Source organism: Pagrus major, chromosome 21 (assembly GCF_040436345.1).
Source record: "Pagrus major chromosome 21, Pma_NU_1.0".
Taxonomy (NCBI): Eukaryota; Metazoa; Chordata; class Actinopteri; order Spariformes; family Sparidae; genus Pagrus; species Pagrus major.
The window spans coordinates 9,858,786-9,885,378 of NC_133235.1; the positions used below are offsets into that span (position 1 = coordinate 9,858,786).

The 26,593-nt window shown below is 39.4% G+C and overlaps 3 protein-coding genes across 3 annotated transcripts; all 3 read right to left on the bottom strand.

Moving 5' to 3' along the window:
* Nucleotides 1–115: 115 nt before the first annotated feature.
* LOC141017276 (protein lifeguard 3-like) lies at nt 116–10,804 on the bottom strand. Its single transcript, XM_073491939.1, has 12 exons — nt 10,569–10,804; nt 5,633–5,950; nt 5,103–5,170; nt 4,738–4,802; nt 4,608–4,661; nt 4,466–4,516; nt 4,332–4,371; nt 3,248–3,285; nt 3,071–3,158; nt 2,859–2,954; nt 2,727–2,780; nt 116–2,599 (listed from the first exon to the last, which is right to left on the bottom strand). The coding sequence occupies exons 2-12, from the start codon at nt 5,943–5,945 to the stop codon at nt 2,450–2,452; spliced, it is 1,017 nt and encodes a 338-aa protein (XP_073348040.1). The 5' UTR covers nt 5,946–5,950; nt 10,569–10,804; the 3' UTR covers nt 116–2,449.
* An 890-nt stretch (nt 10,805–11,694) lies between these two features.
* On the bottom strand, nt 11,695–19,503 carry casp8 (caspase 8, apoptosis-related cysteine peptidase). Its single transcript, XM_073491066.1, has 12 exons — nt 19,346–19,503; nt 18,334–18,490; nt 17,917–18,092; nt 17,693–17,798; nt 16,015–16,144; nt 15,878–15,927; nt 15,728–15,791; nt 15,483–15,547; nt 15,271–15,379; nt 15,004–15,131; nt 14,022–14,413; nt 11,695–12,687 (listed from the first exon to the last, which is right to left on the bottom strand). The coding sequence occupies exons 2-12, from the start codon at nt 18,439–18,441 to the stop codon at nt 12,552–12,554; spliced, it is 1,464 nt and encodes a 487-aa protein (XP_073347167.1). The 5' UTR covers nt 18,442–18,490; nt 19,346–19,503; the 3' UTR covers nt 11,695–12,551.
* Nucleotides 19,504–19,930: 427 nt separating this feature from the next.
* On the bottom strand, nt 19,931–25,405 carry catip (ciliogenesis associated TTC17 interacting protein). The gene is made up of 9 exons (XM_073491620.1): nt 25,288–25,405; nt 24,892–25,077; nt 24,740–24,795; nt 22,686–22,772; nt 22,403–22,570; nt 22,191–22,315; nt 20,579–20,655; nt 20,422–20,489; nt 19,931–20,259 (listed from the first exon to the last, which is right to left on the bottom strand). Exons 1-9 carry the CDS (start codon nt 25,403–25,405, stop codon nt 20,071–20,073), a joined length of 1,074 nt encoding a protein of 357 aa, XP_073347721.1. The 3' UTR covers nt 19,931–20,070.
* Between the last annotated feature and the right edge of the window lie 1,188 nt (nt 25,406–26,593).

Below are 26,593 nucleotides of genomic sequence, written 5' to 3' on the forward strand. Positions count from 1 at the left end.
TAGCAATGATGCTGATGTTATAAATATGATAAGAAAATAAATATAAATGTATTTATAAATTTGTGAATATATAAGAATCCTCACTGGTATAACTGCACATGAACCACATGAAAACTCACAAATACAAATCTTTATTTGATATGAAAAGACAGACACTCTCCTCATCATTGATATGTATATTTACAAAGCCCACACTGACATATCTGTACTACACAAAATGTTTGTCGTAGTCGAGGGCTATATGTAACTTTGGTCGGGTCTATACTTTTGTGTGGAGGACCAGCTGGGTGGTGTAGACCATCTCAGGAAAAGTTCCACATTAGCTGGAGCTCACTGATGTTCAGGAATGTTTCAATAATTTAACATTGTGGTATTGATTGTGTTATCCCGTATGGACACACCCACCCAGCTGGCACCGACCCACAACTGACTGTAACACAAGAAGATATAAACAGGCACATACAGTATGTAACAATACTATAAAAGCTTATGGAGTACTGCAACATGTACTTCTTTAAGTAAAAAAATCTAATCTCAGGAACATTGTTGTTGTGAAGGCACTGTAGTGATCTATGTATATATAGTATATAGCAACACATGTATTAAAGATCATCAGCATAGGCCTTATAATATGAACCCACGACAGCAGATCTGAGGCCGTCAGCAGGTGGACCGAACTGGATTTAAAGGGTGGGCAAACCAATCACCAAAGTATCAATACTGCCGATATGAGTGTAGTTTTGAGTATCCATGCTTGTGTCATTAGGATCAATACCAAATGTTACATCATACATCATGTAACGTGTTTTAGGCACATATACAATCCTCTCCACCAAATTAGCTCTGGTTTTTGAACTGGTTCTGTTTCCGTTTCTTAAAAAAACTAACCTTTGTTCTATCTAGCGTGTGAGACTTTGTTTCACCAGTTTTCGGTAGAACCTTTGTGATCGAGGATGTGCCATCACTGGAAGGTATTGTATAATGTGACGACCTGTACCTTGGTCAAGAATAACCTATTTTTTGGTTCCAACTGGGGTCCAACTTTTTCAACCCCAAACCAATTTGATTTTGGTAGAATTGCTCCAAATGGTTATAAATTAGGTGTTCGAACCGCAACTGAACCAGTTCCATGTTGGTGGAAAAGGGACATCAGTGCAGCAGAGCCACTGGTTGAGAGATCAAACAAACATTTGTTTTTGTTACCATTAAACCATTTTTTCTTTTGAAATACACATAATTTAAAATGTGCAATATGTACGAATTGGCCACTTGTTGAAACAATTAGGGGCCAGCATATCGCTAGCGTAACTGCTAACTTCTGCCAACTTTGCCTGCCATTAGCAAGTTAGCTCAATTAGCTCACATCTGTATGGCAAATATGAGCCTACAGCGAGCAGGCAGCTGGTTAGCTTCTTATTAGCTTGGCCTTGTTAAAACCTTGTTAATCAATCTGTACAAAAACCTTTGTATAAAATGACAGCTTCACTGCAGACTTCAGGAAATTACTGCTAGAAGCCAAGAAAAAGTCAGACATAACATCCACATAAGCACGACCTGGTGATTTTAACACTTTCTTATGGAATATACAAACAAGATATTACATGTTAAATCATGAATCTTAGAGGCGCTGAGAGGCAGCTTTTTACCTTCTGTCAGAGCTAGGCGACTTGTTTCCCTGATTTCAATCTTTATGCTAAGCCAAGCTAACCAGCTGCTGGCTGTAGTCTACCAGACAGATGTGACTGTGGTATCAACTGTTTCACCTAAATTGCCAAAAGAAAGCAATGAAGCATAACTATTCCTTTATGTACTTAACAGTGAATATTAATATGACATGTCTAATGTTTGATAAATGATTGAGTGTTAATTGAAATACATTTGAAGTCGCCTATTGATGATTCATTCACTTCATAAATCCTGACACATGTACTGCCCACCCCTGCTGTACTTCAATGCCAACCGGAGAAGTGGGTCTTTGCATCAACAAATTAAGAGTTTGACCTTTACAACAAACATAGATGCCCATTTCCTTAACATTCAAACGGACCCAGTTCATGTTAAATATACCTACATGCAGAGAAAGAAGCTCAGGCACTGTCTGCCTTAACTTAAGTCCAGCAAGAGTGAATAAATGTTGCAGCTGACATTCCAGTGTCTATAGATATTTGCAGTATTTACAGTATTATTCTTTTAACCACTGGTTATATGCCCAATGCAGACAGACAAATATTGATTTCAGAAAAAGTGCATTATTTGTGCATAGGATTAACCTATACTATGATAAAATCTCAAATTTAAAAATTCAGCCCTTACTTTGAGTGCATCATGATTTTATATTTGTATTCTGATTCTGATTGACAACAAAGCTGTTGTGTGTTAAATTTTTTAAAAAGCACGGTATGGTTTTGCACCCTGTTGACCCAAGTTGGTCGTGTGCCCTTGTGTGCACCTATTTGGTCGCAGCACCGATAATCTGCAGTAGGAAAAGGAAGATCTGGATGATGTCGACGTAGATGGAGAGCGCGGCGAACACGTACTCCTCAGGACTGATGGAGTGCTTCCTGTTCCCTATCAGCAGCTGCGTGTGGTACGCTAAGAACTACAAGACATACAAGAAACATTAAGAGTTACACTGTAAAAAGTTCTGTCAGAGGGTGATACGTGAAGTTATACTACAAGGACTACTGTAAAGAATTACAGCATAAAGCCACCACCAGACTACTCACCATGGTGAAGACTATGGCTCCCATAGCTGCATAAAGCATGTGAAGCCACAGCATCTGCAACAACAAACAGTCATTACAATGACGGAAACTTGAAAAGGTGTGTTTGCAGGAAACAGTGCTTCCTTAACTCACATATTTGAAGGACAGCACAATGCTTGTAATGATGCCGGTCACAAATATTACAATCCCAAGGACACAGAAGAGGCCCTGGCACTTGGTGAAGTCCACCTTGAAACAGAAACCACAAACAGCCTCGTTTATACGCGTGTGACCGCATGAACACACAGCGGCTATTTGAGGCTGATAAGCGATCGCTCTCTAGCACACAGACACACACATGCTACCTTTGTCTGGAAGCAGAAGATGGTGACGGCGATGCAGACGACGGCAGTGATACCAATAGCGAGAAACACTACTTTTGTGTCATAGTAACTGAAACCAAAGAGCAACACAGTTACTTCTGGGGGAAACGGACTGGATGGTTATTCACTATTGACAAACTTTATACACATTTATTTCACCTGGAAATGGATCCAGTCATGTAAGACAAAGCGAGCGTCTGTAAAAAATAGATAGAAAAATGCAGTTACGTCACAATTGATGAGATCACTGCAATATACATACATATTCTCCACTTGTACACTGTAGTGTGATGTATATCCGCTTTAGCAACTGCATGTCCTTTTTTCATCTGTAACTTGGTAAAACACTTTCCACAGCTCGCTTTATATATATTGTTAATAGTTTACTGTTCGTTTTTTAAAAATGCATATATATACACATTTATGTATTTATAAACATTTTTGATCCTTTAGATATACAGATAGCAGTTAGCAAAGTAAGCTAGCCACACATATACAGTCTTGTTAAAGCGAGCAGTAAAGCTCGGACCTAATTGATTGATAATGGATTCAAATCACAAATCAGAGAGAAGGGTGAACGGTGCGACTGTAAGTGTAAATGCGAAGCTTTGTAGAAAGCCAGCTAGGCTAGACGACAGGCTAACCTCTCTCGTTAAAAACATCCACTATTATCTAAATGATCAAAAATGTTAAAAACACTGCATACAAAAACAAAGTATTAACAATATATACAAAGTGAACTGTGAAAAGTGAAGAATTTAACTAAGTTAGGGATGAAAAAGCACTGAGAGAACTACAGATGTTTACTGTAGAGCTGCACTGAAAGCAAAAGGACGTGCAGTGGATGTGCTCTGATGTCATGTGGATTTAAATATTTAATAAAGAGGAAAAACAGTTGCAACAGAGCTGGACTGCAGCTTTCAGGACAAAAATGAACACCTAGCAATCACCCTGACGAAGCTGAACAATAACAGTCAACCTCAGCTGTTGGACAACACTGGTCCATTCAGTCACACATGGAGCCATTTTGCACAGAGAGCTGATAAGATGCAGACGCAACATATCAAAGAAATTATGCAAACACAGTCCCGGGTCAAGTCTGACTCACTGCTTAGCTCTAGTAGCAAAGTAAGCGTCAGTATTTCAGTCTAAGAATAGATTTGATTCAAGTCCAGGAAATTGTCAGTAATTATATTTTATCTACTTCCTGATCCACAAGGCAACCACAAGTCATCTGACTTACAAAGATGGACAGCAGAATGACGTTCCATGGGCACTTCCTCCTACAAAGAGAAAATAAGATTAAAAGCACTTTATAAACATTTCTTGAACAAATATTCTTTGTAAAACTTTGTAAAACTGAGCGATCACACTCACCGGGGGCCCTTACAGCAGACCAGCACGAGGTGGGTCACGATATACACACCACTAAAACAATAATATTACAAGACATTTATTTTGAATTCTGTAAAAGCACATAACTATAAATGAAGCGATGTCACCTCAGAGTGAGACTTACTAAGACGCCCAGTAGATAGCTCTGTTTCTCTGCACGAAATATCTGACAGGTTGGCTGTGGGAGACAGAAACACAGTTAACAGCACGATACACAGACACATGCACGCAAAACACACAGTCTGTATACTCACACAAATGTGAACACGGCCACAATGGCTGTGGTGACGAGGAGCTGAGTGGCCAAAATCATATACACCTAAAAAACAAATACAGACAAAAGAAGCATTACACCCTGTAGTTTCAAAACACTCAATCCATCCTACGCCAGCACCGACTCCAATTAGTGTCTCACATATCTTCTTTCTCAAATGTATGACACAAACAAAACATTTCAACACTTAATTATGTATGAAATGTCACATAACTTCATTATAAATGAATAAATATACCTGGCTGGGTTTTAAACATTAGCTTTGCTGTGTGACTCAAGTGTGATGACACATGACACACTAGCTGGGGCTAATCCAGCGTGGTTTGTGTGACGAGTGTGTTTCACCTTTCTGATGAAGGCGTGTCGAATGCTCAAACTGTCCCAGCCGCTGCCGTGCGCCGCAAACTCGTCACCTGTGACATCGGTTAGAAAAGAGATATGAGCATTGACCACAGAGAGCTACAGGAAACATGAGACAGGAAACATGTCTCGCCAGTGAAGAGTCAGTGACGAGGCCTTATGCTGTTGGTCCTGTTGGTTTAATATATTGGAAAATACACTTTGATGAGAAGATTGATACCACTCTCAGGAAGTTGCAGGCAGAGGGGTGTTTAGCTTAGCTTAGCATAAAGACTGAAAACAAGGGGGAACAGCTAGCTTAGGTCTGACAATAGGTAAACAAATCTGCCTACCAGCTAACTTATTAACATGCTCTATCTAGTTTTTTTAATTTACACAAAAACTCAGCTGTAATAACAACAAATTAAGCTTTAACACAGTGTACCTTTTCTTAAATACTATGATGCGACATTTATTCAAAAAAAGTTAGCCCCAAGATAGACACACAATGGTATGCTTAGCAGTCCCTGTCTTACCAGAGCTCAGGATATCTGATGGCATGGTAGGTGGGACGATAGGGGGCATGGGAGGGGGATTGGGGTAGCCAGCTCCTGGATGCCCACCGTGGTGAGGCTGTCCTGGGTACGGGCCGGCAGGATAGCCCGCTGGCTGGCCTGGGTACAGCGGGGTGTTTGGACCCATGGGGTAGGGAGCGCTGGGCTGGCCTGGCTGGGGACCACCGTATGCAGGGAAGCCATACGCAGGGGGTGGTGGGTAATTACCGCCCTGAGGGGCGTACATCGGGCCCCGGGAGTCATCGTACCCTGGAGGGTAGTCTGACCTGGACATTGCACCTGGGAGGAGAGAAGTTCACAGATATTTCACTTTTCTGTGTACAACAGGGAGGGTGAACAGCACGGAACAACAAGAGCAAAATACATCATTATCCACTGATTTTAGCTTTTCACAGATGTGTCAGCACACGCTATATGTGGGCCAATATTTAAAATGGATTAAATGACTGTGAATGTGAAAAAAATAGTTGTGATAAACCGATTGACAATTATCACCACCCCTACAATTTCCCTTCGTTTTTCAGAGCATTTAGCCCGTTTTAGCTCATTGTTTTCCTGCCTCCAACTTGACTGTGGCGGCTCAAACTCAGGCTTGGGTTATATTACGTTGCTTCATATGTGCTCAATGTGTAAATGGTAAAACCGCTAGCTAATGTTAGCTATATCAACAGTATAAGGTGACAAAATAACAATGTTGTGTTTACAGCTCGTTGTTCTGCCCCCAAGGCACCAAAACCGATCAATTCAACCAGGTTCAAGTAACAACAAATTGCAGTTCATTAAAGCAAAACATATGTTAAAGCTAATTTAAGTGTTGCTAAAAAAGTCCTGCTTTACACGTCATCTCTTGAATAACCACATTTAAGGGATCCTGATCTAACTGTTTTGTTTATGTTATGTGCTTATGTAAAAAAGAAATATCAGCTGAGTCTCATATACAGGATATCAATTTTGGTATTGGTCTCAAATATCCAGTATCATTTGGGCTTTGATGGAACTCCAACTGATACAGTAGGGATGGGAGATATGAATAAAATGTCCCATCGTGGCATAGTAATTTTATATGACAATATATATTTTTAATTCACTCACTGTTTTCACTGTGACATTAAAAAGAAAAGCCAAAATATATGATATAAGATAATTATATGATTCCATTTATAAAAGCATTAAAAGAGGAAAACATCATCATCACTACAAACAAAACTCATTACGTCATTACAATGTTGAATGTGTTGAAAACTTTAAGTTAAACTCAGTCAGTTAAAAAAGCCCAGACTGGCTTTAGGCCTGTGTGTTGAGCTTCTGTTGGTGTGTGTGAGTTTGTACGCACATATGTTCATCCAGAGATTACATTAGATTTGGCTGAGTAATAATGGTACTTGACTTACAGAACACATCTGGGGTTGTATCAGGTTAAAGTGAACATATGGATCTGATTAGAAATGTGGTTCCCAAAAGCCGCTGTAAGCTCAGGAACCACCACATGCATCTCCAAGGGAAATTTCTAATAATAAACCTCATACCCACTTAGCCTCACACATGAAGACAATGTTGTCACATGTGGCTGAACTATTACATGTTCCAGAGAGGTTTTAAAAGAGCTGTGCTACTTTTACAGGGTGCTTTAAGTGCTTTACCAACAAAATTCACCCACTTTTATGATGTGAATCATTTAGATTTTTAAAGATCTTTCACTTAACATTTCGCAGATGATTTTTCTCCTCACGATATAACAATACAAACTAAGCCACCATTCTCAAAAACACTGACCTGTTATTTAGAAAATGCCAAATGTCCACTGAGTTCCATTTTCACTGTGGCTTTCAGGGGAATACACACAGTAAAGGAATTTAAGAGCTGGCTCCACCTCGTGCTGCCATTACGTCACATCCCCAGCACCAAGCAACAGGACAGAAAACACTAAATGGAAAAAGTGCTTCAGAGTATCTGCAGTAGTCAAACAAACCAGAGAGCGAGCCACAGAGCTGATCACTGATTCGGTCATTGAGACACAGTCAGCAGGGCGTGAGGAGTGTCTGAATAGGAGGGTGTAACTCTAGGAAACATTTAGAAACTGTCACAATCGCTGATCGACTCAACCTGGAGGCCTGAGACGATTTCCACTGTCTGATTGTTGTGTCAACGTCATCATCACTACCAACACCAAGCTCTGAGTCAGTACTGTAAAGTATGCACCCTTTGACAACACTAACAAGTTTGTTTTTACGTCCATGCAGCCTAACGTAAACTTTAATCACTCACATATTTCTTTATACGTAACAGGCAGTAAAACCCCTGTGCCCCAAAATGCAACATACTGAGTCCTGTGGAGCCTGTCATGTGGACGGACAAGATAAAAGAAACAATAACAACAAGAACCAGTTTGGCAAATCTTATCATTTTCACTTTGTGTTTGAGGCTATTTTTAGTTTTGAATTGACTCGGTCTACAAGGTGTCCTTAAATACATATGAGGGAGGGTTAGCTGTTACTAAGACAGCCTTCCTGTGTTTGGCCGGTGTCATCATAACTTGTAACACTTCTTCTTAAATTATGTACTTCTGCATTTGTTTACAATTGTCTTCTTAAAACTGACCGTCAAATACAAACAAATGTAGAAACATCCTGACCTGTATCACTTTTTATACCTTGTTTTGTCATTAGTATTATTATCACAGACTGTATTTTGATACAGTACTTGTAAAGTTTGGGTCAGCAGTACGAATAATGTCATTTTTCATTTGGCTGAAGGCGGCTGATCTGACTTTTTCTGATGATCACAAGAGCATCTCTTATTTTTTTCTTGTCGTAAATGTGTATGTATTTCATCCCTCTTGTGAGTTAAAGGGGCACTATTTAGGTTTTGGAGAAGAAATTCAAAATGAGAATATTATATTTACCATATAAATGAGGTGAAATACAAACACATTTATTTTTTCCATAACTGAATAAACAAGCTGTTGTCAGAGGAAAATAAGGTCCCAGAACACTGTTTGAAGCTAGAAAGGTGGCAGGGTCCGCCACATATAAACAAAGTAAAGCAGTATGAAATTGTGACCTTTAAAGTCAGTTTGTGTATTCAGTTTATTCAGTCATGTCATTTAGTTTGTTTAGGCATAAAAAAAAAAAATCAGTCAATGAAGATCTTTTTCTCTTCTGATTAAAATGTCTTCCCCAAAACAACATAGTGCACCTTTAATAGTTTAGAGCTGCAAAGATTAATAATCAAGTAGTCAATCACCAGAGAATTAATTTCTGTAACTGATTTAATAAGCAATTTAATAATTTTTCAGGCAAAAATGCAAAACATCAAGTTTCTCAACTGTGAATACTTGAATAACTTCGGGTTTTGGCCCAAAGAAAAAATAAATATTCCGGTATCCCTGCCCACTTAACCAATCAGGGCAGAGAACCTCATAAAGAGGCGGTCCTGTCTGCTCGGGAACACTCCATTTGCTGCCATGTCTGGCGATTATCGCTGCAGCTCATGTGGTGACATAGAGAGGAGGGAGGGGATTGCTAACTGTCAACAGACAGGAAGTTAGCTAAACAACAACGACGACACTTACAGCAGCTTTAAAAAAAAAATTGAAACAAATTCTAAATCAGAAGACAAAGATCTTCGTTGACTGATTTTTTTTTGTCTAAACAAACTAAATAACAAACTCTCTTTGTTTTCATGACTGAATAAACTGAATACACAAACTGGAATATTTATTTTTTCTTTGGGCCAAAACCCGAAGTTATTCAAGTATTCACAGTTGAGAAACTTGATGTTTTGCATTTTTGCCTGAAAAATTATTAAATTGCTTATTAAATCAGTTACAGAAATTAATTTCCTGGTGATTGACTACTTGATTATTAATCTTTGCAGCTCTAAACTATTAAAGGTGCACTATGTTGTTTTGGGGAAGACATTTTAATCAGAAGAGAAAAAGATCTTCATTGACTGATTTTTTTTTTTTTTTTTTATGCCTAAACAAACTAAATGGCATGACTGAATAAACTGAATACACAAACTGACTTTAAAGGTCACAATTTCATACTGTTTTACTTTGTTTATATGTGGCGGACCCTGCCACCTTTCTAGCTTCAAACAGTGTCCTGGGACCTTATTTTCCTCTGATAACAGCTTATTTATTCAGTTATGGAAAACAAATATTTCTGAGTTTGTATTTCACCTCATTAATATTGTAAATAATTAAATTCTGAGTTTGAATTTCTTCTCCAGAACTCCACAGTGGTTCGGGGCCCTGGTGCTATGCGTGCTGGCTGTCACACCTTAATTGCCATTTAAAAGGGAACGAAGCCATCATCAGTGTTATTGGTCACACCTGTGCTTCTGGTGGACACGTCAAGATGTCTGCCCTACACAAAAGTATATTCCCTGTTGAAGAAGTGCTCTGTCGCTTGGTCTTGTGTTGCAGATGAGAGCAGAGTAAACACCCAGTGGATAAATAAAAGCAAACGACGCGTTTTCAGTGACATCCGCACAGAGAGTGCGCCTCATCGCAGTGTTGTGCTGCGTAAGAACAAAAGCATTCACCAGTTTAACCGCAGCTAAATTAAAGTCTGATCGCTGATGTTGACTTGACTGAAAGCAGGGATGTCTGAGCAGCTTCAAACACGAGGCCAACATGCCCGGAGCAGACAGGCTGCACCCACTCCACCCTGCTGCTCACCGAGGACCAGACCTCAGCGCACAAAAAGCCTTTTCAGGTGTGTGACGCTGGCCCGCAGCACAAACACGCTGCTATGAATAGCGCCCACAAAATACAAGGTTACTTTATGGGAGGCTGCCAGCACACCATGGGAACAGATTCAGTTAAAATCAGAAGACATGTCTGATATATCTCTAAAAAACACGAAAACATCTCAAAATCAGCGGTACTTACCAAGTAAGAGATGTCAACGGAAGATACAGTCCGGTCGTGTTAATGAGCAGCGACAAAACGAGGCTGTCCACCACACCCTCTCTGCTCACCAAACACCCTCTCTGCTCACCAAACACCCTGCGAGGACTGAAGAGCTTTGATAAACAGGTAAAAATGGAGCAGCTGGTCTGTGTCTGCTGCTCTGGGATCTGTGCTGTGGTGGACAGATGTGAAGCAGCAGTGAAGAAGAGTTCCTGGAGCGGTTAAGAGCAGAGAGCAGAGAGCAGAGAGCAGGGTGGAGTCCCGAGGAATCTGTCACACACACACACACACACACACACACACACACACACACACACACACACACACACACACACACACACACACACACACTTACCCGACGGGTTTAGCTGACTCATTTTCAACAGGCACTTCTCATGTTACCAAATAAAGGTGCATTGCAACTAGTTGTGGAAGAAGTCAAAGTAGCAATGGCCCATTTTAGAGTAATTCATATTCTAATCATAACATCAGTGGATTATAGTGGGCAGTGTTGTTAAAAGTACACAAAAGTAATACTTAAAAAAATAAAAATAAAATAAAGATAGCGTGCTAAAAGTAATTTTCTGGTAAGTTTCCCAAGTACAAGTACATTATAAATACAGTATATTTACATGTTTATAACACCTGGTCAATTATCAGATCCAATATTTAGCATTTTTCAGATTACTTGATTATTGAGAAAATAAGTTGATTTGAAAATGTGTTAATTATATCTGTACCGATGCTGTTTATTTACATATTGTACATTACATCTTTACATTACATTTACATCTTCTTCTCATTCTTGTACTTTTCATATTGTTTATATTTCTAACTTTACATCTCTGTTTCATTGTAAAACAGCTTTCAGAGTGTAAGACAAAGGAAGAAGTTTAACTGTGCGTATGACAATAAATGCTTTGAATTGACTTGACTTGTTAAGGTGGAGCTAATTTCAGGTCAGGTAGCTTAGTCCATAATAAAATATCATAATTTATTGATCTATAACCCTGACCCTCAAATAAATGTAGTAGAGTAAAAAGTTCAATATTGGCTTTCAAAATGTAGTTGAGTAGCAGTATAAAGTATAGGCCACGCATATCACTGGAGTAGAGAAGTACCTTAATGTTTTATTTAAACAAAATGTACTTATTTACATTCATACTCTGATTACACTTGCATACTAAGAACAGTAACTCAAGTACTGTACAGTTTAAAAATATTTGTCTCTGCTGAAGAATTCCCATTCAGTGCACGTGAAGTGAAGTCTGGTGGATGAGCATTCTCATTAAAATAGTTTACATGTCTCTTTAAACATCTTTAAATATCAACTCAAATCATTTAACAGGCTGACAGGCTCATCTACTGAGTACATTTCACTCTTTATCCAAATTAAACTGTATAAAAGCCCATGATCCTGCAAAGGATACGACGGTGTAGACAATGGATGGATGTGAATAAATGACCTTTTTCCTGCAGCAGAGTATCTGAATACATCTGACTGAACACTTTCCCATAAATTATACTATCAGAAAATAACAAAATGTCGAGAGCTATTACATGCTCTATAGATTCATTTGTGTTGTACCAAGTTAAAAAGGTGGAGGATGGTTTGTGAAATGAGTTATGACATTCATCACAAGAGTAACTGCTTTGCTTTGACAAAAAGAAACTTCCAAATGACGACTTATTATTTATTTTTCCTAAATTACATTGGAATAATCACAAACATTTCAAAATATTTTCTCATAACGGCTTCTGTAACATTTCATTTTTCCATGATGCTTTTTGTTCTTTAGATTAAGAGACATCAGCTTCTTGGGTTAACTCCAGAGACGCTAACATTAAAATTCATCCAATCAACTTGGACCAACACACACACACAAAGTCATACACACAGTAAACCAGTTTGTTCTGATGTGAATCCGGGAATATGGCGCGTTGCACCTGGTCCCTGTCAGCTCACACACGTTTGAGGACGAGCTTCTTGGTGAGGGTGTATTTGGGCTCTGGCATTTGTTTGTAGCTTTTATACTCTCCTTTGCTGACCTCCCTGTTCACACGTGTCAGGATGCTGAGTATATCGTCAGTCACAGTGCTGCATAGAAAACATTGCAAACACATTACAAATTACATTTAAAAACAAATCTTGTCTTGTTTTTTCACAACCCAAAGATATTCAGTTTACTGTCATAGAGGGATAAAGAAACCAGAAAATATTCACATTTAAAAAGCTGGAAGACTGAAGACTTTTGACCTTTGAGCAGACCGGTGATAGTGGCCGGAGCAGAGGGAAAGTTTAGAGGAGAAGTTGTCTAGTGACATTAAATGTACAGTAAAAGTTACAGATTGACCATAAATAAACTCTGCAGTTCTTCAATACACAAGAAGAACTTCTGTTTGAGTGGCAGGTATCACTGTCCCTGCTAATATTCATGCCCCTGCCGGAACGGAAGTCTGGTTGTGATAGTAATAACTACGACTATTAGCTAATGACTATTAACCACGGCCCCATTCTCTGTTCAAGAAAGAACATTGACCGTTAGACAGGAAGTAAACGTTACTGGAGGGTGGCTTTAAAACGTAGGCACTTATTAATCAATATAGTTATTTCAACATTTCAATTCAACAACCAGCAGGCTAAACAGTTCCATTCTTATAATTGTACATAATGTATGGAGCCCCTAAAGTTCAAAAAAGTTATATATCTTTTTGATCTTGTGCGCACAAAATTATAATCGTAACTTGTTCACAAAACAAAGTTAACTAGAATGGTAGAGTGCATACAATGCAATGCTTGAATGCAATCAAGCCTAATCCAATATCAAACTTGATGGCCCTGTATCAATCTAAACTTCAAACTACCAGTAATGACGATAATAAATAATGAAATTGTACTCAGATACCAGCCACCTAAATACACCTGATTTTTTTCATCAACATCCACGAATTATTCCCTGAGAAATTAACATAAATGTGTAAAACACGTCCTGCCTTGCAGTGTTGAAGAAAGTGAGAAAAACTTGCTGGATAGGTCCCTTTATCAGGATCTGCATCTGTTAATGAGGTCTACTCTGGGCTGAGACACATCCTCCATCCAAGTTTCATGGAATTCCATTCAGTAGTTTTTGTGTAATTCTGTTAACAAACCAACCAACAAACCAACAAACCAACAAACGGACACGTTTGGCAGAGGAAATTATATTGCGGGTACAAGAAAATATCTGGTTTGCACAAGATAACAAATATCAACTTAAAGGACTGAAGGAGCTCCATAATAATATAATACAGATTTGATAAAAAAATAAATCTGCACTATGATGGAAACTTCATTATGAATCAGTGAGTGCTCATCCTTTTTGAGACTGTGCCTGGCCAAAACTGTAGCAAGTGGACAAAAATCTCAAAAAGCATCATCTTAAACTCTCTTACCTATTTGCTGACGTCTCGAGCTGCATACACAGCTGCTGGATGTAGATGGAGCCAGACTTAGTGTTTCGAAACGACTTGCACTCTGGCACGGTGGCCATGCCCAGCAGGAAGTCAGCCTCCGCAGGCACCGTTTGGCCGCGTATAGGACCTGCGTCTTCCTCCAGGCGGCTCTCGCTGTTGTCTTCTACCTGCTGTGGCCTCGGGGGCCATGGCTCAGCTCCTCTCTGGTAGCTGCTTCCCTGACACGCTTGGATGAAGAACAGTTTGGGCTTCCCTGCTAAGCTTGGAGCTTTCAAGCTCGTGAAGGGCCGTGTGAAATCTTGCAAGGACACCTTGTTCTCATCAGACCCAAACACACATCCCATTTCTCCGTGGGAAAGCAAGCATACCACCTAAAATCAATCAAAAGAAAATTAGTCACCAACTATTTTTATTATTGATTAATTATAGTCATTTTCTGGTTCCGGCTTCTTTAATGTAAGGATTTGCTGCTTTTCTTTTTGACATTTATGACAGTAAATAAAGTCTTTGGACTTTGGACCGATTGTTGGACAAAGTAAGCAACTTGAAGATGTCACTTTGGGTTTTGAGATATTGCAATGAGAATTTTTCAAATTTTTTGGACATTTTATAGACCAAACAATTACCTGACCTATCATGAAAATAATCAGCAGATTAATCGATAATGAAAATAATCGGTATTCGCAACTCTTATCCAAAGCTCACATTTAACACATCATATCTTGTTGTTTATGACATGTAAATGTGCCAGACTATTTCTTGGCTGGGTTGCTGGCTGTAGTTTCATGTTTACGGGACAGACATGAGAGTGGTATCGATCTTCTCATGTGTCTCTCTGCAATAATGAAAAGAGGTTTTGTTATCCTACTTGTCAAGCTATTCCTTCAAAGAGTAAACAATAAAGTCTGTACACTTGTAACTGACTACTGTTACAGCTATGAAGGTGTGTGACATTGCTTACCAGTGCATCGTGATCCAAAAAATTCCTTCTGCCTAGGTTTTGGATTTCACGTCGCATTTCCTCCGCGGTCAAGTTTCTGTGCACCTCCATGACAAAGCCAAGCTGTGTGAACACTCTGTGGAGAGCCGCTGTGTCACACAGAAGAAAGACAAACTGAAGCATACTGGCTGACTTGTTTTATGTCACATCATATCATATGTGATAAAAGTCATAAGCAGTACACAAACAAATCAGGTCACATGGATGTTCAAATACAAGGATACATACTCTCATCCTCCTGAGTCCCTGCTCTATTTCCCAACCCTCCACGGAATTCCTCATTGTTGATGACCATACACACACCACGAGGGTTATGACTCAGGCTGTAGTATTCTGTCTAAAAGGGCACAAGCACACCCACATGGACAAAACATAAATATTAATAAATTAGTGAAAAGATGTAAGGATGTGAGGGCATGTGTGTTTGCGTGAATGGTTACCAGATCAGGCGAAGAGGAGGACTCAATGTTTGGTTCTGCATCAGGGACAACACTCTGTCCTACATCTGCAGAACACAGCAAGAAAGACAGCAGAAACTTTTATTCCTCGTATGTGTGTGACAAATAGCATGAAATGGATATCTATAGCAGTGAGGAGGCGGTGGTACGTTCTTTTAGGGGTAATTATTCAATGGCTTGTGCTCAAATGAATAGAGAGTCAGTGAGTGATACAAAGGGAGACGTACCACTGGGCTGAGTCTCAGATATGGACAGGGTAGTTTGATTCTGCTGAGGGGTGTTGTCGATCCTCTGTGGGAAGAAAACAGAGTCCAAGTCCTCAGTATAGCGGCTCATTATAGCATTAACTGTATATAAACACACATTTACACACACACCTGGTTATCCATGCTGACATGAGCTGGTGATGCAGGCTGCCGGTTTACACCTAAAGAGGGTAGAATCATCTCATGAATTTGATTGTAATTCAACATTTACATGTTAATGTGTTTGTTTGTGTAAGTGCGTGTCATACTTTGCATGTGGTTGTGTACAGTCGATGCCAGCTGTTGATCGAGCTCCAGCAGTGTTGCGTACAGCTCATCAAGCTTTGTGTTCGACAGTAAACAAGTCGTTTCCATCACAGCGAACACATCTAGGGCCGTCTGTGAACAGAGAAAACTTGTTTGTGTCCGTGTGTTGTGTGTAAAGACTTTGCAGCTGCAACTTAGTGCAGTAATAAAGATGTGAGTTATCAACGCAAAGTGCCAAATGTCGGGTGCACGTTTTTATGGAAACCCAGTATTCACCATTGCCTATTGGATGAATGTACACAAATACTATGGAGGGCTGAAACTGCCGAAACCATAAATAAATAAGCAATTAAAAGCAACATAATGTAGGTTGGTAGGTTGTATGTTTATAAAATGTGACATAAATTGATATTTCTGCTTTAAGTTGCCTCTTTATTTATTAACCTTTGTATCAATTCAACTATATTTTTTTACTTTTCCATTTTATTTTATTTTTTTTAAATGAATGTATTCATTTATTTCTGTATTTACACATTTATTTCTGTATTATTTCTCTTTGCATTGCCCCCTCTTTATTGCCACAAACTAATTTGTATCTTCTCTTTTTTTGGAAACACTGTGAGGAAGAAGACTGCAAGCTAGTAAACATGTATCTAAGCAATGCAGGATTTACAGTATAATGTTCAAAAAATGAGCTCTGAAAAGGCAGATCTCAAGGATACACACAGTGCATTTTGGTGAGAAGCACTTTATGTAAACATGTTTGTTTGTTCATAATTCAAAGCTGAGGACATCCGAAATGGCCAGCAGAGGGTGCCTGCATCATTTGAGTGATTTATACTGATTTTGGAACTGAAGTTGCAATGAAACTACAACCCAGTTCTCAGTTGGAAACATATAAATACAATTTCCTTCTGCCTTATTATGAAGAGAAAGATCTTCATTGACTGTTTTTATGCCTCAACAAACTTAATGAACAAACTGTCTTTGTTTTCATGACTGAATAAACTGAATAAACAAACTGACTTTTAAAGGACAACACAATTTCATACTGTTTTACTTTGTTTATATGTGGCGGACCCTGCCACCTTTCTAGCTTCAAACAGTGTTCTGTGGACCTTATTTTCCTCTGATAACAGCTTATGTCTTCAGTTTTGAAAAATACGAATTCAGTTTGTATTATTACCTCATTAAAATTGTTAACATTAAAATTCTAAGTTTGAATTTCTCCTCCAAAATTACATAGTGCCCCTTTAAATCAAGACAACCCATAATGAGACCGACTGAGAGCAGCAAAACTGTATATTTACCTAACTAAACCTTACATGTTCGTTTGATACAACCTTTGCAAAACCTTCTACTTTTTAATATTTTATAATTATGAAGGAGATCATTATTATATTTAAAAATGTTGAGGACACTTTGTTAATAAAAAAAACAAGACAGCTGCAGGTAAATATAATAATAATAATTAGTGCGAGTTATGAATTTTGGTTAGGGTCACAGTTAACGTTACGCTGTTTTAAGTGAAGAGAGTTGAATTATTCACCTTTAACTAATGTTGCATATTAGACCTTTTAAGCAAAAGTTAAAAAAAATAAAAAGACAAAAAAAGTGAAGTCTATGTCATCATTTCTTCTATAATTATGGATGTGGCAAGGTGGATGGGTGTGATCTTACTTTGCATGTATCAATTTGTCCTCTGCCCAACTTGTCACTCAACAGAAACTTCATCTTATCGAGATTTTTCTGAGTCATGTCCTGATATATCTGGTACAGCATCACCCTGACAGAAAGAGCAGAAGGACAGGCAGAGAAATAACAGACAAAAGATTTTAACATTGGGAATAAAAGTGAGTGTACTGTAATCCTGTCATCCTGTTATATGTTACAGTAAATTTCACCTGTAATCTGACAGGATGGGATTTGCGTCAGTCTCTTCTGGTGGCCCGCCGTCTGTCTCCAGCAGGTTGACAAGATCTGCCCTACGAATAGTTTTGAGCAGCTGAGAAAGGAAGAAAGGGTTCTCCAGAAGACATTTTTCTTCTAGTCTCTTGAACAGATCCCTTGCATCCTCGATCTGTATGGAAAAAAAAAACAAGAAACACACAAAAACCACTGAGAAGACAAACTTTGAATAGAATCAAGATACAGTGGATGAAAATTGTAGCAATGGGAGAGAAATGTTGTCTATAAAACGAAGGTAAACGAAGGTCATAAAGTAGGTTATCTGTAGTGGCATTAGTAACTGTTCATTCAGACATTTCTCCTCAGACAGGAAACTGAGACAAAGACAACACTACAACATATATGGTGCTCACCCCCTCCAGGCGTTTCCTGTGGATAACATCACGACACAAGAAGCAGAGAGCAGCCACCTCAGACGATTCCAGATCATCATCTATGCGGGATAGTGTGAACCTGTCCATCACAGAGCCACTGCCACCAGCACAGGCCTGGTGCTCAGCTCACCTTGCACTACAGGTCGATTCAGTCAGAGAGGAAAACACACAAGAGACAAGCAGGAAGTAATAAGGAAAAGTGTGCATTTTATTGCAGACGCTGAAATGAGCCTGACTGGGTTGCTTGACAACAAAAAAAAATTGCTTCAACAAATAGCTAGGAACTATGCAAATCCACAGACACCATACAGAGAGCACTTTTACACTTGTTGTGGTATAATGTTATTGAAATATTAATTACCAACATACGTGATAAATATGGGAGAAAGTACAGTAAGATCCCTGTAGATATATTGTTAAAGTACTCAGTACTTATAAAGCACTCCATGGCCCAGTCCCGGATTGTGCAGTATGAGGTGCTCAGACAGGAACCTGTTGACTCTTATCAAGGTTTAAGACTACAGGGAAAAAAAGCTGGGGCACCTCAACATAAGGCAACTCCTTATGGGTACTTGTGTGGTGCAGTTGTATTTTATCAATCCCCCTTTTCTCATTTCTTTCTTGATTTAAAATTTCACTCTGACAGTAAATTTGATATTGGCTACATAAATAATATATACTAACACAACATTATAATACAGGATGGATAACAAGAGTGTTTTAATCAGAGTGTCGGCATTTACAGTAAAGTGCTGCGGTGACGTCACGTAAAAACTTCACCAGTCACGGCTGTTTGTCTTGACAAAAAGTTTAAAAAGTTGTGACTCAAGCCTGGACGACACCACAAACGTAATATAACTTCAAAGTTAACATCACAATGAAGCCATATTAACTTTTAAGTTACTTCACTGACTTTAGGTAACGTTACAATAGCTAGGTGTGTGGGCTAACCACCGTCTGTCCGACGTATCGTTACGACGCTAAAACTTACCGACGACAGTTTAAGTCCGAGAAGCTGAGAGGTGTATCTTCCTCGTGCCGGGCGACAAATATATGTTTTAGTTGGAGCTTTAATTTTTAGCGCCACTCGTTCAGCAAGTTAAAGATGCTCTGTGAAACTTTCTGAGCTGTCGTTTCACTTTCAGAGGAAGTGAGCGGAAGTTGTTCGAGGAGTGGCTTGTTTCAAGCCTTCAAAATAAAAGTTCTATTTGTGAAGACAGGGATTTCAAATATTATAGTCAGGTAATTCTTTCTTTGGATTAACCTCAGCGAAGCCACCCAAGTACAGTCCGCATGGTTGTCCTACAGCTCCAGCTTTGGAGAAGTCTGTAGTATGTATTTCATTTAACTTTATTCATCAACTTTTTTTTAACACTTTTACTTTGAAGATAGATTCGCGGTATCCTTATCTCTCTGCTCAGACATACTGTAACTGCTCTGACAAGATTGACAGGTTAACAAAATAAAACTACAAACACAGTTTTAAACAAACCACTTTAATCATATCACTTAGGGTTTTTTTTGTCTTAGCAAGATCACACAGCGTGAAGTCTCAGGTAAGAAAGGTGTTGCTCCCTATCATACTACGAGTCATGAGTCACTCAGAAATAAAGACCAACCCAAATGCAATTTTGAAATGTCATCTCCAGTTAAACTGAAACACAAAAATGGAAAGGTACAAAAAGGCTGCTTTAAGCATGTGCCTCAGGTGTGCTTTCAGAGTGAGGGGGCTTTCAGGCTTGGTTCTGGAGGACGGCGGGAGGCAAAAGGGGGGAAGTACTCTCTGGCAAACTGGAAGACATCATCTGGTTTCCTTAGCAGCAAGAACTGCAAGAAGTCCGAAATTAGGGCACGGATCTCTGGATGCTGTCTCAGGTACGAGGCATGATCCGCCTTTAGCTCCTCCTGTCCCAAAGAGACATTAACACACATTCATATTCTATTCCGTTCAAAGGCTTTATGGGTAAGATGAGATCTGTGTGAGGTATTATTCAGGTACAGTCAGTCTGAATACATGAGGCAAATAATAAGCCAGAGTCTTTATCATATGAGAACATTACTGGTTACCTTTCTTTCCAAGAAGTTGGAGCGCATCTGCATGTCTTCTTCCCAAACCAGGGGGATCTTCTCAAAACCTAACACACGCACGCACACCACGCACACATTTGAAAAAACTTTCAACTTTCCTTACAGAAACAGTTTTCATGTGTGTGCTGATGATTACCTTTTTGTAGCTGTGATGGCAGCTGCAGAAGTCTCATGGTGACCGGTGATCCCACCTGCACTCTGCTGGCCAGGTGCCTGAGCAGATAACAGTTTGATTCACAATGAGTTTTATAGATGCAGGGCTTCAGTGGTGGTTGATAAGTGCACTATGCAAAAGCACTTAAAAAAAGCTTTAAAAAAACACAGGCACAGAAGAAAATGACTGATGATGATTATTAGTTATTATCTTTCTTGCACTCTCTCTTTCCCCGTTTACATTTATCATTAAATCAACATACAATTTAATTCATTTTTGTTCACACTCATCCACATACGGATGCATCTCTGGTCACTAATCTGATTGCAATTGGTCTAGGTTGTCCCAGGCTACATGCAAACCAAGGTTGGCCCTGCTCCAGGCAAGAGGGCAGTGAATATGCAGCTAGGATTGTTGATCATGCCTAAGAAATGCCAGAAAAGGTCAAGAAAACAAGCTTTTAAATTTGATGCTCTTTTGACACCATCTCTTGATGCACAACACTGATGCTCAATCACCGCCAATAAATTCTCTCCCTGTGGGAAATAATGCATAGATCATTATAAGTATTCAGGCTGAACTATTAATGAAAATATTATTCAAATCATAATAAGTAAGTACAATATCCAAATTGCAGGAGCTGCAATGTTTTGATGAAGGTCAAGTGTGTCACAACACAACATTATAAATGAGGCATTGTGGTGCTACAGAGATTCCCCAGCCTACAAATCAGGGCTGCACGATACTGGGGAAAAAAATGACATTATGATACTTTAGTTTTCTGTGATATATATTGCCAGATGAAAAAAAATACAGGATTTTTCACCTGAAAACTTTAATAGAATTATTGGGAAATAATTATTTCCTTTTGATTGGTGGTTCGCAGTACAACAACTCCCATGTATCTAAGAACCCTTAAAATCAGATTTAATGATGTAATATCAGACAGACTTTCATGGAAAATGAGAACCGTGTGAGTTTTCCTTGTGTATCAAGCAGCAAAGAAAAGATGTAGCATGATGTGTTTGAGTCAATTTGCCTTGCTTGACATTGCACGGCTTGCGTTGTGGCTACTGTTTAAGCGCACATTGCAATGTCGATGCTGAAAAAATAAATTGTGCAGCCCTTCTACAAATCATATTCTATAGACAAAAAGAAACAGACCCCAGCAAAAATCACATCATCATCAGTTTTATATTTTTTTCAGTGAAAATGAAATGCAGATATTAGCATTCACAATTTACCTAAACTATTGCTTTAGGAATAGTTCCAGTTTTTGGACCTTATTTAAGTATAATTGCAAGGAAAACAAACTGCCTTATTATATATTAATATTTTGCTGAGTAAAGCTCTGAATACCATCTGTGATGTGAACACAACAAACCTAAACCTGGATCTGGACCTGATCTGTTACACAATAAGAACAGAAAAACTCAATGGCAAGCCCTTTTTGTCTTTGTTTTGCCTGTTTTTATGCCCATATAATGTTAGTGTACTAGTGTCAGTGTCCTCATGTTCAGAGTTATATATCTTCTGTTTGAGTGTGACAGTCCAACAAGTATCAGATCCTGAAGAAAGTAATCACTGAGCTTACCCATCAGCCAGGAAGTAGCACTGCCAGGTTGTGGGGCTGTCCTCCACTGAGTGAACAATCCTCTCCACTCCAAATACCTCCACCATCTCACTCCCAACCTCCAGCTGCTTCAGACCCAGTTCGCTCTGACCACAGACAAAGAGAAAATCAACTATTCAACTATTCTAACAACACACGGAACCAACAAGTCAAAATACGGCATAACTACTCACAAAAGTGGTGTGGATGATGTTTAGTCCCTGGTCGAAGGAGATGAACGTCATGTGTTCTGGCACCTTCTTCCTCAGAGCGATCAGGCGCATCAGCAGCAGGTTTGAACCCTCAGTTAGCAGCCCTCTTAGGACAGACATGGGGTAAGAAGCGCGCTCCGTTGTCACATCCTGTACACGTACAAGAAAGGATTACATCCCTGAGCATTAAATTCTATGGAAGGTGGTGTAAAAACCACACCATCATAAAATGACATAATGAAAACTCCATTGTTTTCTCGCCCACCTCTCCTACAGCAGTAACTTTATCGATCACCATCTGCCCGTCACGCTGCACCATGTGACACCTCTTGTCCAAACTGTGGCCCTCAAGCTAAAAAGGAATTCAGATGTGATTAAAGGCAGATAATACAACATAAAAACAACAAGATGTGCCATAAGCGGAAAAGACAGGAAAGCACCAGAGTACAAGTGTTGCAACCGTATGAGATTTTCACAGTAAAATATAACGGTTAACTTAATTAAAATATTACAACAAATAAAAAGGGTGGTTCAAGCACCTGAATATCTGTATATTCTCCTATTTGTTTCAACTATAATTCTGTCCGACCTCAATCAGATCGAGCCTATACTCACTGGAGGGATAAAGGCCTGAAAAATATTGCAGACTCGTACATAAATAATCACTTTGCATCTTTTAAGGGAGCTGAAAGAAACGTACTCCCTTCCACAAGTTCATTTCTTTCGTTATTTACAAGTCAGACATTTTGTTAAGAATAACTTAAAACATTTTGAAAGCTTACTCAAAGAACACTCTTTTTATGCTTTAGTGAGGCAACAACCTGATTCGAAACACCTTGTCTCAAAATGTGTTTTATTGTTTTCAAATATGACAGTTGTATCATCTGAATATATCAAATCCTGGAGGCAGATCTTGGTGTGGAGTTGCCTGAGGTGTTGTGGAGGGAGGGGATCCATGAAGGTTCAATCAATGCAAGTCTGCAATTGATCCAGTTTAAAGATATGCATAGATTACATTATTCTAAAGAGAAAAATAAAATGTATCCTAATGTTGCTGATACATGTGACAGATGCAATATAGCAAATGGTACTATAGGCCATACTTCCTGGTCTTATGTTAAGATTTTCCCTTTTGGCAGGATATCTATAGTTGGTAATGCAAAATGTGTTCTCTAAATATTGAACCTGATGCACTGATTGCCTTGTTTGGTTGTTCCGAAGCCTCTCTTTCACTGCCACATACTGTACAGCAGACTCTTATGTTCGGTATGTTATTGGCAAAGAGAATAATTCTACAGGAATAGAAGGCTACCAGTGCTCCTTGTTTTTCTAGATGGATTAGGGAACTCACCTCTTGGATACATCTTGAAAGGCTCCGTAGCAACACACATGGGTTTCGTGAAAAATGTGAAAGTATCTGGGGTCCAATTATGAGACATTTTAATTTTCCCGGTTTTAGTAGAAGCCCCTGCTATGTGATATCCAGGTGGGACATTCTTTGTTATATGTTTTGTTAAGGCTGAAACTTTGGTGTTTCTGTGGTTGTTGTCTTTGTTGTTGTTGCTGTTGTTTTTTTGAATGTGGGGTATGTGTGTTTGCTGTTTGGTTTGTGGTTGTCATTTCGTCTGGTCTGTATGATGAAAATTAAATATAATAAAAAAGGGGGCTCTTTTGGTTTGATACTGTGAGAAATTAAATAGTTTTCCATTCAGTAATCAATGTACTGTAAAGACCATATCAGGATGTGAGAGGAGGAGGGGATAATCCTCCTTAGGTGTAAGGGTCATAAAGTCATGTGAAGGGCAATTCTCTCTGCCTGAGGTGGTTACAGGAAGGATGATAAGATGACATTTACATTTCAATGAAACAGCAAATGGTCACTGCCCTGGGAAAGACATGATCAAAACAAACACCAGGGGGTCATTGCTTTGGGAAGAAGTAATTCATGACTGTCGTAAAGTATGCAACCACTGTATTTAAGGCAGAAACATTTGGAAGACTGGAGAGAACACTTCAGGTCTTCTCTCCATGCTGCATGTATTAAAGAGATCTGATTCATCACGCTGAGTCTACAATTCTTCTGAGATTTAGCAACTCTCAACCTCACAAAGGAGAATTTCCACTACAATACAAGAGATTTTTTAAATAAAACTAATACGGTAGAAATCAATACAGTAGAGAAGCAAATGTACATAATATGATGTCAATTTTCATACCCAGTATACCTTGAAACGGGTATACAGCTGCAACCCTAGGGTACAGTGTTTTCACCTGATCCCTGTGTTAGAATGACATTATGGGAAGCTTGCTAAGACTCACCTTGACATACTCATGGTAATTTTCCTCCAGGACCTCCAGGTCAGCGGTCAGGTAGGCTTGAATGGACAAAGGACATGAAGACACTGAAACATCTGTTAATGGACAAAACAATGGAGATCAACCTGTCTTTACAGCCCCTGCCTCCCCCTCACCTGTCACCGTTGTTCCACAGGGGCAGTCATCGATGGCTCCCTGGCTCTGAGCATGCAGCAGCACACAGGGCTGCTGGGCTCTGCGGGCAAACTCCACCGTCACACTGAACGTGCCCAGGTCCCGGCCGCCCTCTGACACAGTCACCAGAGAGTCTGGAAACACACACTCCTGCAGCTCTGCAGCCTCTGAGAGAAGAGGGTGAGACTTTAGTTGGGACACACGAGCTCGTTTCATAGAGAACATTTCTTATTTTCTGCTCAGTGCAGTTAGTTAAGCGTCAGGGGCAGGTCAAGATGTGCCAAAACCAGGTGGTGCTAACTCTCAGGCGCACTCAGCCTATGTCTCCTACTGTATAGTCACTTTAGAGTAGCCTAGATAATACACCATGAACTCACCAATGCTGGACATGAATGTGGTCGCTTCGTCAGAGGCTTTCAAACCCTCTCCATGGTCGAGTTCTTCAGGCTTCGCGAAAGCACCGGCAGGAGCCTCTTCCCCCGGCGCCGCTTCCATCATTAGTGATAGTGAACGGCAGATACTCCCAGTAGTGAAAAAAGTGCCTACGAAGTTGGAACAGCTTTAAGAGACGGACTTTTGTTGCGACGGATGGGTTGTTTCTATCATTTTTTCTAGCTAGCGCTTCGTCCTTTGCTGTACGTCTGTGTGCAGCGTCTTTTCCGAAAGGAACCCGAGTTGTCATGGCAACGACGCTGCAGTGCCGTAAAGATAGTTGTATGTGCGCAGCCGAGGCAAGCTATTTCCCACCAACGAAGGCGCGCACACAAATAAACCCCTTTTCACTGATCGAGTGTGGTGTATGGAAGCTCATTTTCCCCAGTTAAACAATAAAGAAAGCAACGAAAGATGAAAACTAAGCTCGATGAAAAAAACTAATATTCCCATGGAAAGTGTCGTGGCAACTGGAAAAGGCAGTCTCTCTCAGTCGTTTATAGTTGAAAAAATCCAATGCACACAATTGTAGAGGTGACAAGGTTACCTCTGGACCACTAAGAACAACACTCCCATTATCTCCACTTTCTCCACAAGTTAACATAAATTTAACATACACGTACATAGTTTATGTTTCATATATCAACCACTATCAGAACACATTTCTGCTGCATCTAGGGCTTCTGCTGGCAAAGAGTTGTGTTGAAGATGTTTAAATGAGTTTATTGTCATATGCACAATGAGAGAAAACAGTAGTTTCCAATGAAATGTTTAATTCTCAGACTCCTTCCAACAATGCTCAAACAATGTGTAAAAGAAAATCACATACAAATTTAAAATCGAAGATGATATGTGACATAATATAGTGTACCAATTAACAATTACATGATTTGTGGTGATTAAGTTTCAACTATGATGTGGTGAAAACACAAGCGTCTTCTTCAGGGTATACCTAACTTCAGGCATTTGCTGTCCTAAACTGTATTGCCTGTAACTTTTTCTCGCTTACTTCACAGATCACGCGATGGAAGATGGTGGTGATGTCTTTACCCCTAAAACAACACAGCACAGGAACATGTTATGATCCCTACCGGGGGAGAGATTATAATTCAATAAAGGCACAGAGTAAGTTCCTACCTCCCTTTGGATACTGTAGAACACTCTACCTTTATTTTACTTGTTTCAACCCTCACGCCATTTCTTTTTCATTTCTACTTTGATTATGCTTAACTGTCATATTTACTTCTACTA